This window comes from Lycium barbarum, chromosome 3 (assembly GCF_019175385.1).
Source record: "Lycium barbarum isolate Lr01 chromosome 3, ASM1917538v2, whole genome shotgun sequence".
In the NCBI taxonomy this organism is placed as follows: Eukaryota; Viridiplantae; Streptophyta; class Magnoliopsida; order Solanales; family Solanaceae; genus Lycium; species Lycium barbarum.
This window is the reverse complement of record NC_083339.1, coordinates 140,364,396-140,385,910: the sequence shown is the minus strand read 5'-3', so window position 1 is coordinate 140,385,910 and position 21,515 is coordinate 140,364,396. Positions and strand designations below refer to the sequence as shown.

The 21,515-nt window shown below is 33.2% G+C and overlaps 2 protein-coding genes across 2 annotated transcripts; both read right to left on the bottom strand.

The window, feature by feature from the left end:
• Positions 1-1,687: 1,687 nt before the first annotated feature.
• Positions 1,688-3,020, bottom strand: LOC132633028 (probable CCR4-associated factor 1 homolog 7). Its single transcript, XM_060349221.1, has 2 exons — positions 2,799-3,020; positions 1,688-2,712 (listed from the first exon to the last, which is right to left on the bottom strand). The coding sequence occupies exon 2, from the start codon at positions 2,627-2,629 to the stop codon at positions 1,814-1,816; it is 816 nt and encodes a 271-aa protein (XP_060205204.1). The 5' UTR covers positions 2,630-2,712; positions 2,799-3,020; the 3' UTR covers positions 1,688-1,813.
• Positions 3,021-11,523: 8,503 nt separating this feature from the next.
• LOC132633027 (stromal cell-derived factor 2-like protein) lies at positions 11,524-15,818 on the bottom strand. Its single transcript, XM_060349220.1, has 6 exons — positions 15,432-15,818; positions 14,952-15,092; positions 14,702-14,836; positions 12,192-12,241; positions 11,957-12,086; positions 11,524-11,867 (listed from the first exon to the last, which is right to left on the bottom strand). The coding sequence occupies exons 1-6, from the start codon at positions 15,528-15,530 to the stop codon at positions 11,784-11,786; spliced, it is 639 nt and encodes a 212-aa protein (XP_060205203.1). The 5' UTR covers positions 15,531-15,818; the 3' UTR covers positions 11,524-11,783.
• Positions 15,819-21,515: the final 5,697 nt, after the last annotated feature.

Sequence of the window (21,515 nt, the reverse complement as noted above, 5' to 3'; positions counted from 1 at the left end):
AAATAGGGAGAATCATCAAATGGTGGCATAATAAAGTTTTCTATCCTCCTGATCACTCTACTAGTCAAGGTATAATGTTTACAGTCTCATCAAAGCACGATAGCCCACACGGAAAATTTTGAGATATTGGCTCTTCTAGTCTTGAACCCTTCCAAGTATTTACTTCAACTGTACCCGAACAAGTTCTTCAACAGTGGATCAGGTCCTAACATGATATCAGTCAGTAAACCCACTTTTCGTTAATCAATGCAGGCTGGGACATTTCGAAATAGTTTTCAATCTGAGATTTCCAGTTTACAAAGACTTGAATAACAAGCTTGCGCAAAAGTAGAATAAAACTACATGGCAGCAAGTATCCAACATCTTTTGGTTCAGAAGATAAGACCTGCAAGTGACATGTTATAATAATAAACAATTTTTTTACCACTATGCTTTTTCATACACATAAATCAGAAACATAGAGGCCACGGTTGATTTCTTGAGCTCATTACACACACTGTAATGTAACTACGCACTTGTTAATGTATATCAATGTAGTACTTTTACTAACAAAAAAACAAGTTAATGATCTCCTTTCCACATCCGCGCTATCTTTTACCCTTACTCTAATTCAACGTTTTTCTCAAACTCACACTACAAATTCAAGAGTCCAACAGCCAAAACACTTGAAGCCGTGTAAGTTGTAACCCACAAAGTACAGAAGAATATCATCAGAATCAACTGGTCTTTCAACAGAAAGAATCAGCAGCTCAACAAATGTCCTTCATCTGAAGTAATTGTAATTAGCATTATTTGTCACCACCGCGGACAACTAAATATGTCAAACTGAGAGTCTTCCTACAGAACAGTTCAAACAAAAACTGCAAGGACAATGTAACAGCCATAGCTCAGAGAACCCAGGTACCTCTTCCTCCCTCCCTCTGAAAGGAAAAATGAAAACCAATTATGCATGCATAGCTGTAAATCAGAAAACAGGGATCGTCGTTCTTCCGGAGTGATGCAATATGCCAACCAATGTTATCCTCTATATGATATATGCGGGACAAGTAAATTGCAATACTCTAATGCACCATGTGCTAAAACAATAGATGGAATCAAGAACAAGAGTGATAGTTCTAAACTGCAACTAGGGAAGAGATTATCCAGAGACTCTCCTAATCTCTCTTTTCTTTCTTTACTAAAATTGGGGAAAATCTTTTCGAAAGTACGTGGCTACAGGTAATCCCCACACGTAGTAACTATACAGAAGCCTCTTATTGGTTGTAATGATGTTGTAATTTATGTTCAGTTATTCACCATAAAATTTATCCTCAGTTAGAAGGAAAACCTTGATTGAAGATAATCATTTCATTCCACAAGTGAGGATGACAGTCATGGACAACACCTTTATTTCCCAACTCCGATCAACACGTCACAACACTACAACAGCACAAAAGCATTTCTCGATGCACAGCATTATATCCTTGCATATGCTTCTCCCATAGCTCAATCGAAAAGCAGAGGGAAAAATCAGAACAAACCTGGAAGCTACTAGCTAGCGCCCATATATGGAAGCTTCGGCAATCATACCTTTCTTATCCTGGAGCAAAACAATGAGCACTAACATCGAAAAGATAACATTGACAAATGGAAATATGCACGAATTGATGTTTAATAGCAGCAGAAAGGAAGGAAGAAAAGAGTCATATCAAACCAAAATAAGGTGGATATTATAAATAACCACAAAACCTTTTTTTAACAGAAGTACACATTGGATGTGGCATCATACATCACACACAAGTAATAAACATCTATGCTTCTTTAATTTTTTTTTTCATTGCCCATTTTCAACACCTAAACCATACAACACACCGGCATACTTGTCCAGTGAACCGCTAAAGAAATGTTCTTTCAACTTCCTAAACGTACAAGCGGTAAGCAAGCTATCTGAACCCGCCTGATGACAAATACCAACTCTCTCAACCTCCAACAGCTCCGCAAGCTTGTTCAATCCACCATGAAGGCTGTTACAGAACTTCATCAAATGCTTGATATCGAAAAGGACAGGAAAATACACATTGATCAACGTAAAAAACCCTTCTTGCGTATCAGGCAAATCCTGACAAGTCAACAACTTTACCAGGTATCCGAAATCATAACCACTATGAAACGTAACCCAACACACACTATCATTCAACACAATCCCCGACGACATCAAAAGCTCACCAAAACGCTTAGCATCAATTCCCTTTTCATTATTCATCTTAAAATCAATACCGCTTTCTCGCAACAACTCAATCGAATCATTCGCGAAAACATCCTCATTAGGGTTGAATTCACGAAAATTAAACTGCCAAATACAATATTTATCAGTCCCACATTTAGGCAAATTACCATTCTCATCCGAAAAAGTCAACCCTAACTGAATCAATTTCAACATATCAACATTATCCTTTAGGGTTTGGTAATTATAATCATTAATATTCTTAAAATTCCCAACCGGTCGGATAACAACACCTGGAAACTCAGTATCCATTGCAATGTAAGGAAATTCATCAACAATTTCACGCATTAACGCAAATTCTTCTTCCAAATTGTCAATCCAAACCTCTCTAATGTGAATCGAATCTGTTTTCGGCAAAATCGACATTTTTTCAACGAAATGACTAAATTACCCTCACAAATTCCGACGAATCGCCGGAATAAATATGGATCTCTTTGAATCCCTTAGATCTGCAAAAATGAGATGCAATTAACAAAATTAGCCCAAATAAACAACAAATTCACATATAATAACCGATAGATCCTTCCAAACTTACCTTTCTATTTCTACAAATAAAGATTGGAACTTTCAACCATAAATCGATGATTGAAACGTATATAAATAAATGGAGAGAGAGAGAGATTTGAAAGATTAGGGTTTGAATAGAACCGATGTGAGGAGGCGAAGAGGGATATGAATATGAATTTTTTAGGGCAAAATCGAAAGACTTTTTTTTGTTTTTGGTTTTCTTTTTTGTTTTTGCTTTTTTTTTTTTTTTTTTTTTTTTTTGGAAATAAGGTTATGCTATACTCTAGAGGGAGAAAAAGAGATGGGGCCCCCCCTTCTTGTCCACTTTCTCAAAAGTCTAAAACAACACATTTATAAATGCTTTTTCGAAATAATTTTTTTGGTTTTTGTATTTTGGAATATTCTGTGGAAACAAAAAATTGAAGGAATTTTATTTGTTAATAATAAAGGGAAAACTTGTTGGGTGGTTGTTAATGGTTCCCTATTTTTTTCTTTTCTTTTTTTTTTTCTTTCTTTTGGGGTTGAAGGGTTTTTGGTTTTCTTTTTCTTTTTTTTTTTATGGCTTTTGATTGTTTGGGGTTTTTGAGGGATGAAGAGTCTGAAATGTGGTTTTATGTAGGAGGAAGAGAAAAAGATGAAATGTGGGCATTTACTAAATAAACACATTTTCTAATAATAATAATAACCACATAATGGAGCAAATCGATAAATAAGTAAAAAGAAGTTTAAATCTTATTGCATCCTTCACCATAAACACAAGTTCTAATGATAATAATAACCACTTAATGGAGCAAATCGATAAATATAGTAAAAAAAAGTTCAAATCTTATTGCGTCCTTCCTTCACCATATACAATCACCCTTCTTCAAGGGTTATGATAAATTTTTTGACACAAATAGTTCTGTCTTAATCATTAATTAAAAACAATTTAAATTACATGTCTTAAAAGCTGTTATAATATTTTTTTTAATGTACGCTATCAGTGAGCCATCACTTTTTTTTATGTTTGGCGATATTAGTATGCCCTTGTTTGACGAATCAACTTTAATAATCCAAAATCATTGAAGGGAAAGATTGGTCACTGAGGAACATGCAACGCACCTCTTTTAGTAGACAACATTATAGACTGCACATGAAGTGTCGAATGATTAGAAAAAAAAATTAGGAGAAAGAAAGAGGAATAGAAATCTATCTATATTTATATATAATATAAAGCTAGCATATACGGAGTCCATTCTTATTTATCTTTTCTCAATTTTTTGACTTTTTTTTCTTCATTTCTCTATTTTATTATAATAAAATAAAATATTAAAGGTTTCATCCCTCCACCCATAATAAAGACTCACTCATCATTTAATAATATCATTTGTCATCACTTCCCCTATAGCTATTGTGATTACTTTATATTAAATTTATTAGTAAAAGCATTAAACATAATTTACTACAATAAAATAAAATATTAAAAGTTTCATCCCTCCACCTATAATAAAGACTCACTCACCATTTAATAACATCATTTGTCATCACTTCCCCTATAGCTATTGTGATTACTTTATATTAAACTAGTATACTTATCCGCGCTTCGCGCGGTCGTTAAATGCAAAAACAAATTTGTGAAAAACCATTAGCAGTCTTAAAACGAATTGATGTAATATATATATATATATATATATATATATATATATATATCTTTTTATGAGAGAAAAAGACTTAGGAGTATAAATAAAGTGCATTTGGGTTAATTCAGAAATTTAATTTAATTAGAACATATACTTTCATGTGAATATAATGAATTGTATATTTCTAATGAGGCTTATTTAAGTGTTATTTCGGTAAGAGAGATTATCAAAGATTTTAAAAATTTAACATTAAACAACAATTTAATTTATTTACATAAATTTCATTTTAAAATTTATTCGAATAAAGACATTCAAATTATAATTTATTTGTCTATTGAGAAGAAGAAAATTTACATAAATGAAATACAAACTTTTGGATTGGCAAAAGAACATCATTAGGAACACCATCTCTTGCCCTTGCAACACAAAATTTTTAAACTTGCACGGTGAAGTCTTGTTCTTTAAGGATACATACTTTGTATTTGAAATAAACAAATTAAAATACTAATAAGAAAGAAAAAATAGACATAACATGTTTGTAAATAATTTTAGTCCTTGTAATGTGACATAGAAGCGAATGTTTAGAGAAATAATTGATCCTTATCTGGATCAAAACAAATCGTGTTTCAATACTAAAGTGTAAAAGGAAATAAAGAATTTTTTTAATAGGTTGGAGAAAAAATGATAAAGCAGGAAATAGAATACTTTGAGAGAGTGAAGCAACAATCCAAACTCCTATTTCTAAATGCATATTTGTGTACATAAGTTTAATGATAATTGAAACTAAAAATTTTAATCAAATTCATTATTTTCTTTTAGTGGAGAAAAAATGAGTTTATTGGGTGATGAAAATCATTATTACTTTTAGACTCTATTTCTTTTTCTCTTTTTTTTTTTTCTTCCTTCTGGATGTCAAGATTCTTCAAATTATCTCAAAGTAAAAAATTACCTCATTAACTTATTATTTTCAGCCTCACTGTGTGTATATCTAACATCTTTTTTTTGTATCACTAAGAAAAAAGAATAGGAAGATCACATTTAGTAAAAGAAAAATGAAACATTTAACGAATATTAGCACAAAAATAATACTATATAAATTAATTAATGTATAGATATTCATGATACAGGAACTAAAACATTGCAAGTTATTTTCTCATATATTCCAAAAGCAATATATTCTAAATTCTTCTCTAAAGAGAACGAATCACATGTATACATAAGTTCCTTTGATCGGTTAGTGATAGGACCAAGTGATATGTTGGCAAATTCATAAACAATATATATTCACATGTCTCTCTGAACGATTCATCCTACCATAATATGCATCCTTCTGACCTAGTGAAATCATCCAATTTGTTCTCTATGAATACTGTGGTAGAGCATGTCTTTCATGTTCGTCACAAATAACGTCCAAACTTGAACCTCCGAAATAGTGCATGTTCTGAAAAAATAACGTCAGGCAAGACACACACTAAAGAATAACCAGCAATCCTTATAAACTTGCCACAAAAGTTATATTTTGTTGTCATTCAACTCTGCAATAAATCAATAGACCCAAAATTTAAAAAATAACAAATAATACAATACAACAAAGTAAGTCGAGAAAATGATAAACTTAACTTATTTTTTAGAGCAAGAAAAATAATCTATAGGGTAGGAACATAGCTTGCAATTGGTAAATGAAAAATCCGATATAGTAGTACCACAACCTATCCATAATTAAACGTAAAAATAAAATTACCAACGTTGAGGAAGAAGGAAAATTTTGCAGTCTCCGCTATCACCAAACATTGGTGTCGATTATTCTTTTCTAATTTGCCGTTTCAATGATATGAACTGGTCTTTTTTTTTTGTGTGTGTATGTGAGTCCCAATTTATAGAGTGGGTTAAGAGAAATTTTATTTTGGCTAAAAATAACCATTTGTTTCCTCGTTGAATGCTACAATTAGTTGCCCTCAAGAATTACAACTCCTCATTGCCACCTCAACAGTTTCAAACAACAATAAATAAGCAATCAATTTTAAAGGAAGAGAAAACAAATCAATTAAAAAGTCAAGAAAATGAGAAAGGTAAGAAAAATAAAATTAAAATACAATACTAAAGTCATTTAGCAGCATCTAACCGTCTGCATGATAAATGTTATTAAGAGAGTTAAATGTAGCACATTTAACAAAATTAAGATATGATTAAGAGAATTAAAGGAGTAATTTTTTTTTTAACATAACTCATAAATAAAAAAATGAAAAAGGCTAAAAAAAAAGAGAAAAAAGATAAATAGGATCCTTGGCCAAAGAGAGGTGCCACATCACTCTTCTTTGGCTTAGCTTTATATTATATATAGAATATAGATATAGATATAGATATAGATATAAATTTTGTAGAGAAATGAATAAAAAATTGTCAAAAAATGAGAATACCATGTTAGTGTGATTTTAATTAGGTGTCACAACTTGTATATTAAATTAGGAATTATGAAATTAATTATTAATACTAATTAAGAGTAGGAGTTATGAAGATGAAGGGGTGTGAGTTTTGGAGATGACTTTTTAAATTCAAATAAAATAATTAAAAATGATATAAAAAGTCAAAAAAAGGAGAAAAAAGATAAATAGAATCCTTGACCATAGAAAGGTGTCACATAAGATTGTTTATTCCTAGCTTTATATTATATATAGATTTATTAGTAAAAGCATTAAACTTAATTTTAAAAATGCAAGCTACGTGCAAAAGCCTCCTCAGATTTTACAAGCATTAAACTTAACTTTGGAGATGCTAAGCAATGTGCAAAAGCTTTCCTCAGATTTTACATTGTACTAGAAAGTCTAAAAGTCTATTTAGACTAATGAACAGTTACAACCTTTAAACGATTGTGGTATTAAAGTTGCAAACGTACAATTTTTTTTCTTTCTAAAATGACGAAGTTATTTCATTTAAGAAATTTATCATTGCTTTCAGTTTTTTTTCCCCAAAGGTCACAATTGTTTACTCCACTTCCATATTAGGACTTAAAGCATCTTTACCAGATGGACTCTTCCCCGCTAATATTGATATGGAGGGTAATTTTCGTTCCAGATTTATAGTTTTCTTATGCGGTTTTTGTTCTTCTATTGTATATAATTTGATTCTGAGATTATTCTATAAGATATTGATATTTTCACAAAGTTGAGTACTTTTCTCTTTTAATATTTTGAGATTATTTAGGGTGTGCAAGTTTAATTCTAAGTATCCAGACTCGAGTTCGAGTTGGGTCACTTATCATCTCTATGCTTTGAATATTTCTTTTGTTAATGATGGGGGCTTTGTCTTAAACCCTCTGCAAGGTATGATTTTTTTATCACATAACCAGGATCATGTATATAAATTTATTAGTCTATTATTGATTTTTTTTTCTTTCCAAAATAAATATTGAAATGCTGCTATATGATCTAGATAACTATATTCTGCTTGGTGCACGTCCTCCTTGTGGTGTTTTACTGGTAGTCTTTTTGTTTCTTCCATGAGATGTTAAAACATACATTTCACTGTGTTATATGTACAGTTTACTTAATCTATTCTTTTAAACTCTTTTTCTCATCGTTGGGTGTCTTAGTTTATTTTGGAATCTTATCTTGTATCATTGTTTGAAATGGGTGGGTATCAAATTTATTTCTTGTATGCAAAATGCGCCATTTTACTCTCTGCTGGATAGATTTATTTGGATGATTTTGCTTACCATATTAGAATACCTTGAAACAATTTTTTTTCAATTAGAAAATATTTGAAAAATTAAATCTGTGATTTTATTTATTTATCCAGACAAGAAGTTATGAATGGAAGAAGATAACAAGGAAATAAATGGCGAGGAAGATACCAAAGAAGAGGAGAAGTAGGAATGACAAAAAATAATGTGAAATTTTTAGCAATTCGAAATATAAAGTGAAAATGCACCGTGTATGAACTTTTTATATATGAGATTAGAATAATAATTGTCCATATATAGATGTAGCTCATGCAAAACCTAAGCTCCTATAGATTATATATCTCCTAGGCCATTCTTTTCTTGTGAATTTGTATTTTGATTTTATAAGATAAATTTTCAAAAAGAATGAACGTATCTTTGAATTTTCCGCTATTTGGTATAATTTGATGATTTTGAAGAAAAAATATGTTATCTTATATCGAAAAAGTGGCTGGTAATGAATAGTTAAAAAGAATCAAAGGAGAAGAAATTAAAAAATGAAATACCTAAATCATTTTAGGAAAATAACTAGGCAGAGAAGTGTGAGAGCTAGAAATAAAGAAAATATATAACAACAAAGGCACACAAAAATAGAGAGAAAAGGTAGGTAAAATAAAAGTTATTTCATTTAGAAGATTTGGGATAGATGGATCCGATTTTATTATTTTATTCCTCTTTCATTTTCGTTTTGCTTTTCTAACTTTTATTAGATTTTAAACAAGGAGAAAGTGAGAAAATTACAAAAATTTAGCACTAACGCAATAATTTTTAATGAAAATAAGTTTTATCTTTACCAATATTTTATTAATACAAAAATCAAAGTTAGAGAAACGCCTTTCACTAATCTAATTCATTAGTTTGAAAATAAAAAGTGATTGCAATTTTTGAAGTCTTAAACAATTGTAATATTTCAATATCATTGTTAAAAAAAATATATTATAAATTTTAATGAGGTATTTTATTATTCGCGCGGACCCATTCACTGGTTGTTAATAAGAGCATATAATATCTTGTAAAGCAATTTTGGACGAGACGGACCACATATGAGAAACAACAGTCAATTGCGAAAGAAACGATATATTGAACCAGTCAATTGCAACTCATGGAAGATAATGGTAATGTAGAATTCTTCGAGACCACCCTAAACTTGACACCCTTTATTCCCTGCAAATTATATACTACTTATGCTTCTCTTGTTAGCAGCAACAGCAATGGAATCAATGGTCTTGGATGGGAGTGTTTTGGGACAATAGCTCAATGTTGTGCTCTAATAGTAAATGACGTTTAGGAAGTTAAAATCAATATTTCTTATAATCCAAATGACTAATTACAAAAGCCTCGCTTCTCTAATGCCTAATTAGCCTGAATTTTTTCTGCGAATTAGAATTTACGGAAAAGGGCCTAAAATACCCTCGAACTATTAGAATTAGTATAAAAATACCCTTCATCCACCTTTGAGCCCCCAAATACCCCTGTCATTCACCTTTGATCCCCCAAATACCCCTGACATCCACCTATGGGGTCTAATATACCCTTATTTCTAACAGTCCCATGTTGACGCCCAATTTTGTCCATCCTTTCGTCCAATTTACATCGTTGAGCTTCTATTTTATTAGAATATTAATTATATTTTTTTATCACAACCTATAGTTAAATTTCTTGATGATCTCTATTACTATTGTTATTATTATTATTGTTATTATTATTACTACTACCTTTTCGTTTTACTAGAAAAAAAAATCACTCATGCATTTATTCTCCTTCCGGCTTAATTGCAGTGTTAATCCTATTCGTATTCTCTATAAATATTTATTTAAACATATTTTTTGTATTAGCGTCACACTTATTGTTGTTGTTATGTTTCTATGATTACTCTACTATTACAAGTGATAAAACTATTTACCAAAATATTTTGTCCCTCTACTTTTATTATCATTATGAAAATCGAGAAAATCTATTTGAAATTACTATATTCCCCAAATAAACCAAATAAAAAATTTCACTCATTTTCTAAAGTGTCTACCCAGCCCATAATCCCTTTCCAACTAAAATTCCCCAAAGGCATCAGGATACCCCCAAAAACAAAATATCCATAACTCATTGTTATTTACTCAAAATTCCTAAGACCCCGTCATCTCTAAATTTCCTTAAAATCAAACATTCCCCGATTCTCGTCGAAATTCCACAGCTACAAAATCCCTTTCTTTGTGCCGTTTATATTCCTTCATTTATTCTAGTTTGATTTTCTCTTCTCTTCTCTTTTCAATTCCACTTTCTTTCCTTAATTCATTCACCTTAATTTCTTGCTAGTAATCGTAAAAAAAAAATAGCTTAATATCCGCCTTAATTGCGAAATCAAAACTTTCCTCTTTTCATCTAATATGCCAAGAACAAAATGACAGAAGTTTGGACCAGAATCTATTTGAAAAATACGTCCAAGTTCAAGATTAATAATAATAATAATGATAGTAGTAGTAGTAGTAGTAGTAATAATAATAATAAAAGTAATAATAGTAATAGAAATCATCAAGAAATTTGACTACAAGTTGTGATAAAAAAATATAATTAATAATATAATAAAATAGAAGCTTAACGATATAAATTGGATGAAAGGATGGACAAAATTGGGTGTCAACATGGGGCTGTTAGAAATAAGGGTATATTAGACCTCATAGGTGGATGAAAGGGGTATTTGAGGGCTCGAAGGTGGATGACAGGGGTATTTGGGGGCTCAAAGGTGGATGGAGGGTATTTTTGCACCAATTCCAATAGTTCGAGGGTATTTTAGGCCCTTCTCCGTAGAATTTAACACAAACTTTGCCAAGAACTGTTCTCCAGTTAAACAAGCTAAACTACTTCCATAAAATGCAAGTTCTATTTTGTTTGGGCCAACTCTCAACAATAGCTAATGCACTATTCCAGACCCAGAGTAAGAGCTATGAAGTCTGGCAAATCTCCGTTATCACTTAAAATTCATGACTAAGAATGGCGTTCTCTCTACCTGTTTTATTTTAATGCTTATTTATTTTCAAGGTTGGTTGGGGTTCAGCCTTCATGTATTCTCTCTATGTGATTTGCTTTATTTGTAGCTGGAATTAACATATTACTTTGTTTTCCAGAAGGGGTGAAAAGCTCCTCTTCTTGGTCCTCCTTTGATTGCTTAATGTGTAGCATGATACGTCATAAACACTTGAGGCATGCTTTGCAGCTTTGTGTGATTTCTTAACAGATTATATTATCTTTAACAATTCCCAACACAGGTCAGTGGACCTGATTAGCAGTGCAAGTTTGGGGGTGTCAGAATCAAAATATGGACATGTTTTTTTTTTTTTTTTTGGGAAGATGAGGTTTAAACTCTTTCTAACAATTGACCCAGAATCACTCTCAGCTGAGGGAAGTAACAAGGAAACCGAGCAGAGAAGAAGTATCACTCAATTGTTACCATTTGCAACAGTGAAAATGCTAAAAAACAGCAGAAAGTACTAGTAAAGGTTTGGTACACTATTAATTAGCCTGTCTCTACAGATAAAATTCAGCTACAATGCTGTTAGAAAATACTTCTATTAATTGATGATGACCATGGACAAAGATGCGGTACTCAGAGCCATCTCCAATATGAGGTGAAAAGCAAACGGAAATTGTATGTGATCCAGAGAACTCACGCCATCAACAATCTTTACTTGCTTTCAGTAACTGGGAAGTAGACACCCTCTGCTGCCAACCAAACATTATCTGGACGTTTTTCTCTAACACCGCAAACCTGCAACATGCATATATGGAGATTTTAAGGCTATCAAAGTAGCAGAACACAGCATAACTATCACGACGCCAGTACAATCTTAAGCTCACCTCTTGCTGACCTCCAGCAATTCGGGTGTATTTCTTGTCATGACTGTGGAGATAACCTCCAGTATCCACATGTTGAAGCCTGATTCTTTGGTCTTGCCTCCAAGTTTTTCCACTGCCCTCAATTTCAAGTCTACCAAGGGGAGAAAAAAGAACAGATCAAACAAAGAGGTGATGGGGGTCACTACAAGAAGGCAGCACATGTCAGATTGTATCCAAAGGACTGATCCAGCCTTACCTCCAATAGTCCCCAGTATCAGATTCATTGTCATCACCGAAGCAGCTCACCTGCAAAATTGTCCACCAATTAATTTCAGCTGGAAAATATCAGAGAAACCAACATTCAACAGCAGTTGATATTACAACCAAGGATGTTATTGAGACATCAGAAAACTACAGTTTAAAGTGACTAAATCGCAAGAACAGAGAGGGGCATCTAAAATAATAGCAGCACAGCCAACCCTATTCCCACCCAAAAAAACAAGAGCACATAAACCTGTTGTCTTTTGCTTGCAGCCAACATCCGCCCCTTGTGTGAACTAAAATTCCAAACTTTTGATTGGAAAAATATAACATGGTGTGTCCTAATGTTGTGGCCTTCAATGATATTGATCAGGTGAACCAAAATTTTTAGCATCCTTCAAACTAACATTCTAATCTTTTAACTCAACCATGAGAGGGACTTTTGCGGTGAACTGAGGTGCCAATTTTATTTATAAGTAACACGCTGCCAATTTGCTACCCAACAGTAGCAAACTACGATTATTTATTGCCAAAATTCATATGTAACTTCAGAAAATTAGGAGTTAAAATCATATCCATCATGAATACATTTGCATAATAGAAAACCTATATTCAGTGTTAACACCAACTGAATGTAATGTATCTTGGTCATTCATCAACCAGAAAATGTAACACACAGATTTGATGATGCTACTAAGAATGGAAAAAAATGCATATTTAACAATATTTGTTAGGGACCAACACAAGGGAACACACCTTTTGTTGTTCAATAGAGAACGATGTACCTAGTGTCATAACTCACAACATAGAACCTATGCAATTGTTTGCATCAAGCAATATATGGGCCATTATCTCAATGTAAACCAAAGAAAACGTTTACTTTTGATTGGTGATGGGGTTTCTGGTAAGTCGAAACATGCAACACTCAAGTCATAGGAAAAACTATCCTTGAAAAACTAGATGTTCACATAATCGTGAAAGCATGATCATAATTATACTGGCATCAAAATGAGAATTCATCTAGATGCCTTTTTGTTACTTCCATAGTTCCCTAACCATTAATCCAGGATTCCAGGGCATTCTCCATTTTGGACCTCAAAATGTTTTACCCAGACAAACCAAAGTACGGCAAAAATATACTAGCAGTTCGAGGTCAATTTGATTATTCCATGGTCAAACAATATCTGCCTTAAAATAGTATCTGCCTCACAAATTTTCAAGTGAAAAGACAATATTTCGATTACGTATGCCGTGAAGAATGTTCTAAGCACTTCTCAAACTAAAGGCCTTATAGCATAGCTTTTCACAGTTCCATTTGATGATTATCAATGCATGGAAATGGATAAAACAATTGCAAGTGAATAAACAACTGAGATACATCACCACAATTTCTACTGTTTAGCGGTAAAGTTTTCAAAGGATCTGCAAAAAGAGGAGAAATTAGATTGCTACTAACAGGCACAATAGCAATTCAGGGCACAATTTCGTCCAACCAATCAAAAGAAAATTGGGAGAAGCATAGAAGACCTAACAGACAGGAGCAGTGCATAACATGCCAGAGATGTTGATGAAGAGTCACTACGAGGAAGATAAAGGCAACTCATCCAAACTGTAAATTGTCACTTTACCTATTCGTATAAGAGTCGCACTGACTCAGCAATCCTAATGCTATAGAATGTGTCTTAGAACTTCTTACTTTGTTTGCCAAAGGTTATCAAGTGCTTAATATTTCTTCCGATTGTAAATATATAGTGCAATATAAAACAACAAATACATGTGTACATAACTTCATCATATCCCTCTAATTCTTAAAGTTTTGCATCTATCATACCAAGGGCAGTTCTCATAGTATTTCCCATGCTGCATAGGTCATGAGAAAAGATCAGACAAATTCAATGCATATAACAAGATCATTCCAGCACTTTGAAGAAGGATATATTGACTTGTTATCGCATACCTTAGTTTTCTTTTTCCATTATGAGAAAATGTCATATCATATCTTCTGATCAGTCTAAAACAAACAATAAAGCAGATGGAAATTTCCCCGACTAGATCTACATGAGCATGAATTTTTTTTACTTTTTTGATTAGCAATAAAGAACATGAAGACGGACTATTTAAGCACCTTATATTTTAGTTTCCTTTTTTTCCATAATTGTGAACTGGCATATTCTATTTGTTGATGAATCTAAAAGACTAAAACTAAGGCAAATGCAGGTAGAACTTTCCCAAACAAGGTCTAGGTGATCATGGAACAAACCTCACATATGTTACGCTTGTATATAAGAGAATAGCCACTTTCCACTATTCCCTTTTCAGTGTAAATAATTTGAGCACCAAGTGCTAGATGAAACATTTCTTATACCCCAAAATATAACTCCGAATTTAAGAAGGTTCAAGGATTAACTGATATGCATAAACATACCATCCACTATCTAGAAGAAGAAAGAAAATATATGACAAGCATTATGTAACTGAGAAAGGGAAATAAACCAGCCTACGAACCTCCATATTCCCTGATATGGGAGATGCATGCAAATGGCTATGCAGCCATCTTCTGGTCTTCATATGTTGCAGCCTGATGATGCTTCCACTCTTAATAGCATCACCTTGCTTGGCTGAGTCAGTACTCCTAACCATCTGGTGATAAATCACAATTCACAGATCAATTGGAACCAACCAAAAACTAATGAAGTTAAACACATTTTGAAGTGAATGCAAGAAGATAACACTCCAAGACAATCATCTAACATACCCAGTAGCTGTTAGCATCATCTACGCCAGGAAATCCAGTGACCGATTGCTGCCCACTGCCAGAACCATATGGCACATCATGGGAATGCAAACGAAACTTTGTCCTCTCATGCATCAACTTAATCGCGGATCCATATGTAATCTACGAAAACATAAACAGATTGGTGATGTTAAGGTTCTATGGCATCGTACGATTACATAGAGCTAAAACATAAACACATATGCTAGCTAACTAAGACGAATTATGATACCAGCATATGACAAGATAAAGAAAAAATTCAATACCTAGGAAAACATAAACAGTTAGGTGCTACGACATCGTAAAATCGTCGATATTTTTTTAGAATGGTAATGTATTCATTGGATTAAACTTTAGATCCAAACACTCAAAATTAGATGAAAGCCAAAATTAGAACAAATTTCAATGCCTATTAAGCTTTCACATGAAGGAGAAGAGTTAAGTGGAATTATATTACGTTACCTGGACGCCTTCAGATGCAGCAGAGACAGGTGTTGAGGTGTAATCAGAGTCAAGGGAGAGAAAAAGGAAGATAGCGAGGGCAAAAAAGGAAATAGCCATGAGAAGTAACAGCAATATAAACCAGGTTCTTTGCCAAAATGGAAGATCAAGCTCGGATTCGGATGTTTCTTTGAGCACTATTCGCTTCGGACCCGAACCTACAGCTTGATTCAATGTAGATGGTGGTGCTGATCTCCTTCGAGTAAGCGTTTGATGTTGTTGTGGGCCTGAGGGAGCCACGATTAACCTCTTTTACGGATGCCCTGGTGGAGCTCCGACAATGTTTTGATTATGAGGTGAAATTCCAAGCGATTTGTACTTTCCTTTGTGGGATTTGGGTTGGGCTTGGATGCAGGAGGCTTTTTAGCCTCGGGATGCCACGTCGGAGGAGGAGTCTGAGCAAATGAATTTGCTACACGTGGAATTTTGATGACTTGGCTGGTTTTGGTTGGAAGAGGATGGTTGTTCTCTACGTCTTGACGAAGATTAAACCGGTCGACACGGAACATTGTGTATAAGCTGTAGATGTTCATTTATTAATTTTACAATCTTTTGAGAAAAAATTGTTGAAATAATTTACAAGTAATTACAATTTACAATCAGTTTGTTGAAAAATCTTGCAACTACTTTTGAATGAGGGTTGCAATCAAATGACATGGACTTGATTTATGCTAACAATTAGGGGCGCTCAAATTTAACATGTCTCGTTCAAATTCAATACATGACAGTCGTGACAAATATAATGACTCAAATAGAGTCGAGATTCACTCTATAAAATGTTTATATAATGTTCAAGTAATAAATACCTTGATGAGAAACTCAATATCTTTTAATTTAGCTTTAAAATGAGGAGATAAAATAGTTACGTTGTCTTTTACGTGATTTATCAGAATACCAGAAATTAGAGAATTAAATTAAGGTTGTAACTTAATAAAGAAAAGCCTATAGTTATAGCCTACACTTAGGTATAAATCTAATGAGTATTATCTGTTTAGCTTTCCTGAATTGTTTAAGGTTGCTCCGACTCTTAATTCTAAGAGACTCACTCAATATACGTCCATTAATGAGCAAAATGACTCCATTGGCTTTCTCAAGACAAATAGGGTAGCATGATATGCAATTGATTATGAGTCCAAGAGATGTTTTTCCTATCTCTAGTCTTCTATCTCTAGTCTTGACATTTTTATTAAATTTAACCAATTTCTCAATTAAAATAATATCTTATAGCTACAATTTCCAGGCATAGTTCTTCTTTCTCAAGCAAAAGGTCAAATAGAGCATGAATTAATTTACAACCATTACTTCACAAATAAGTATGAAAATGGCTAAATAAAAATAACCTAATTTAAAAAGCAGCATCATATTAAAAGCCCATAAGAAACAAATATTAAAGTTAGATTACGAGATGCAAAATTAGCTACTCATACTAAAAATTAAAGCAACTTGCATATCAAAGTAAATGAAATATGTAAATGAAAAAAAAAAAAAAAAAAGGAAGTGTTTGATCTCCTCCAATCATAACTTAAAATCTTTCAAAAGTGGCAAAAATCCTAATCTCCATCAGCTATCGCGAAAAGATGATCTAAAGAACCTAAAAATAATTATTTATAATGCTTCGAAATTTATTTCAAAATTGGCACTGAAATTACATTGCGGCAGTGCATTTGGTGCCTTTAATTATCTTCACAATGAGGGATTTGTTACGGCAAGTGACTGGGGCCGCACAGTTCACAGTTGTCCAGTGCAGTCTGCACTTTAAGTATTGCGTTCGCAGTTTCCTACAGCTCTTTCACCAGTTTTTCTCTTTTCTCTAAGGTTTTGGGATATATAGATAGATTGAATTACGAATTAGAGCACGATCACAATTTTCAATTTCGATTCGCACTGCTTCATTTTTCAGCCGCTTGGTTTGACTTTTTTGCTTCATTGATTACGGTCGCAATCCATCAATGCAGATCGATTACTTCTTCTGCTCAGTCTTGAATTTAGCTTGTGAGTTTTTACAATTCACTTCGTCCTCAATCACTCCAATCACTTTCGGAAATCTGAAACTAAGCAAATTCAGTTAGAATGTGACATTAAGTTATTACTTTTGAATTGGTTGAAATTCTCACTTGTCAGTGTCAAAAATCAAAAATCAGCCCATGAAAATATGATCGGCCTAACCCGCTCAAGTTCGGAGAGGTCATGATCCACGCAGTTATTAACTCAGTTTATTTTGACAATTCCAATTCAACATCTAAATGTTGAATTGGTATGCAAAAATTAAGACATGAGAAATCTTGTCAATTTTTTTTTTATATAACAAATTGTTATGTTGCCATAATAAAGGAAAAATTATTAGGTACGTAAATAAAATATAAAAAAAATAAACAAAGAAAATAAAACTTAGCAAGAATAAGAGGGATTGGTTTATGAACCATTTGTTAGCCCACTTCAACCTAATTCATTTTAGACGGGTCATTATTCCTTAGGGAAAAAGGTTAAAAATACTTTCCTGCTTTGGGAAAAGGGTTAAAAATACCTGTCTGCTTTGGGAAAAGGCCTAAAAATATCCCCGTTACGAATTTGGGCCAAAAATACCCCTTCCGTCATTAAAGTTTTAAATATATCCATGTCTTAGCGGAAATCACCCAAAATAACCCTTTCATTTTCCAAACCCGCTCTATTATTTAACACCCAACTAAATAATAACCAATCCGATCCCCTTATTCCCCCAATTCTCTCAAACATTTTATTCTGAATTAACAAAGATTGACCCTTTAATTTCATTACTTTAAGCATCTTCTTCTAGTTAGCAGTAATCGCACCCATCTTGTGCTATCCTATTAGATTGGTTCAAGGGTGATTCATGATTTTTTCTTATTCATGATTTTTTTTTATTTGTTAACCACTGTAATGTTTGCAGGGTAGAATCACTCATAAGAAACAAGAAAAGGGTGAAACCATTCACATTATAATTTGTTCTGTAGTTAAACTCTGAAATTTAGTTTACAATTAATGCAACTTTATAGAATTTATTAAAGAAGAAACTAATTTAAAGTCTATCAGCTCCTAGTACATTTTGCTTTCTGTAAAGTCCAACTAAACTACTAAAGTCTACCAGCTAAACTATGAGAGATATCATCACCAAACTTGCAGCATGCCTATCATGATATATGAAGCTTCTGTGACCAATTCTTCAACTACTCAAGCTTAGTAGAAATAATTACTCTTTTCATCACAAGTCCTTCCTACTGTTGCTGAAGAGAAGTAGAAAACGATTGAGAGAATTGGGGGCAATAGGATGATCATATGTGTTTGTTTACCCCCGAATAGTGGATAACAATTAAATTTACGAAAAAGGGTCAAAACTACCCTCGAACTATTGAAAATGGTGCAAAAATACCCTCCATTCACCTTTCAGCCCCCAAATACCTTTATCATCCACCTATTGAGTCTAAAATACCCTTATCACTAGCAGAATCTTTTCATTAAACACGTGTCATTTTTCTATTGGTTAGCTTATAAAATTAATTAAACTAATTAACTTTTGCAATATTGATCAGATAGTGCCCCCACCCCCCCCCCCCATGAAAAAAAAAATTTGAAAAAAAAGTTGACATTTTTTTTTGCACCCTACCCCTCCCCCGCACCCCTACCCCCCCCCCCCGACGCAAAAAAAATAATATTTTTGAAAAAAAAAGTTTTGACGTTTTTTTTTGGGTTTTTTTAGCTGGGAGGGGAGGGGGGCGTAGGGTGTGGGGTTTGGGGGGTGGGGGGAGGGGGAGGGTGCGGGGTGGAAAAAAAAGTCAACTTTTTTTTCAGCTGGGAGGGGGGGAGGTGTAGGGTGCGGGGTGGGGTGCAAAAAAAATATTGTTACGCTTCTCAACTTCCTAGTAAAAAGCACAAGTACTGTGAAATGTCTTGATAAATTAAAATGTCTAATGTAATTGAGTTACCAAAAAAAAAAATATATCTCACCCTAAAAAACATGGTATATTTTCAACCAAAAATCTAAAAGGCACAAGTGTAGACTACAATATTTTTTTTTGCACCCCACCCCGCACCCTACACCTCCCCCGCACCCCCCAAAAATCTAAAAGGCACAAGTTGACTTTTTTTCCACCCCTCCCCTCCCCCTACGCCCCCCTCCCCTCGCAGCTAAAAAAACCCAAAAAAAACGTCAAAACTTTTTTTTTCAAAAATATTAATTTTTTTTGCTTCGGGGGGGGGGGGGGGTAGGGGTGCGGGGGAGGTGGTAGGGTGCGGGGTGGGGTGCAAAAAAAATGTCAACTTTTTTTTCAAAAAAAAAAAAAATCATGGCGGGGGGGGTGGGGGGCACTTGGGTTATCTGGTCAATTAGTTTAATTAATTTTATAAGCCAACCAATAAAAAAATGCCACGTGTTTGACCAGAATATTTTGTTAGCAATAGGGGTATTTTAGATCCAATACGTGGATGGTAAGGGTATTTGGGGGCTGAAAGGTGGATGGAGGGTATTTTTGCACCATTTTCAATAGTTCAAGGGTATTTTTGGCCATTTTCCGTTAAATTTATAAGTGGCGGAAAGAATATGTGGATAGATTTAATTATAATATAGGATAGTAACGAATAAGTAATGATATGTATTAACAAATAATAGCAATGGAAACTAGAGAAGATGAGTTGACAAATGTTGCGAATTGGTCCGGTCTGGAAGAAGCTTCTTTTAACTGAGCCAAAATATTTGAGGAAATATTTATGCCACTTTGCTGATTACAATATGTTGAATAGTGAAAAGCTAACCTAAAAAATGAAGGGATAGCCCTCTATTTATAGGTAACAGTAGATGGGCCCTAGTACAATGTAGAAAAAGCTTTTCTAGAAAAATTCTAAAATGGATAAGGCTGTGTCTGTACGGTCTGACAACCGTACTATTGTCAGCGCAAGTGGCAGAACGGTTAGATGACGCGTGGCCTGCTCCATAACTGATTATCCGAACCTATATTGAGTGTGCTCTTTAGGCTTGGATTCTCCGTGTCCGGTAAAATACCCTCGATGTTGAGGCAGAGTTGAATGTGTTCGTCACCCCTCGGCTCTATCTTTTACTCCGGTTCTCATCGGACACAAGTTCATCCGGTTTTCACTATATACAATGTTATTCTTTAGTTGGGCCAGGTCAAATTATGAAGCGGGTTTAAAAACAAAATTGAATTATTTTGGGGGATTTATGGAGTTTCGTTAAGATATGGATATATTTGAAAACTTTAATGACATGAGGGGCATTTTTGACCCACATTCGTAATGGAGGATATATTTTTAGCTCCTTTCTCAAAGTAGACGAGTATTTTTTACCCTTTTCCCTATTCCTTATTCATTAACTCAACCCATTTTAACCTACATAAATTCAATTTAATCCGCCAATTTAACACCCCTAATTACAATCCACGTGTCAACCCTACATTCCTACCCCTATAATTAGTTACAAACCCAAGTTACATGCGAACCCAGAGGTTAGCAGTAAAAAAGCACTTTAAAAAAACTATGTCATTTTAAAAATATGTTTATAATATTAGGGGGAGGGGAGATCAATGTTTTAAAAGGCGTAAGGCGGGGTGTTTTACATATGCCTCAGCGAAGCGTAAGCCCCATGGGTATTTAATTTTTAATATTTCATAAAATATAATTACAATAAATACTTTTAAATTGGTAAAATTACATAATAAAAAAAAGTGTATATATTACTATATTATATAAGAGAAAATGTGAGGACTTTTGTAGTCCTCACAATAATTTCTTAATTTTTTATAAACTTTTTAATTAATTACTTTTATGTCTTAATTTTATTTATTTAAGTCAATTTTTTTGTTTTTTGTTTTTAAAGTCTACTTTTCAAAAGCTATCAAAACTGGGGACTTTTGTAGTCCTCACAATAATTTTCAAAATTTTTTAAAACTTTTTAATTAATTACTTTTAGGCTCTAATATTATTTATTTAAGTCAATTTTTTTTTTTTAAATCTACTTTTCAAAAGCTATCGAACCTCCTACCTCATTTTTCACGTTCTTTGATTTTCTGATTGGTG

Coding starts and splice junctions, on each gene's coding strand:
- LOC132633027 (XM_060349220.1), bottom strand. CDS start 15,530: ATGGCTATTTCCTTTTTTGCCCTCGCTATCTTCCTTTTTCTCTCCCTT. Junction 12,087..12,191: donor GATACTGGGGACTATTGGAG/GTAAGGCTGGAT, acceptor TCCCCTTGGTAG/ACTTGAAATTGAGGGCAGTG. Junction 11,868..11,956: donor TTGCTGGAGGTCAGCAAGAG/GTGAGCTTAAGA, acceptor TGCATGTTGCAG/GTTTGCGGTGTTAGAGAAAA.
- LOC132633028 (XM_060349221.1), bottom strand. CDS start 2,629: ATGTCGATTTTGCCGAAAACAGATTCGATTCACATTAGAGAGGTTTGG.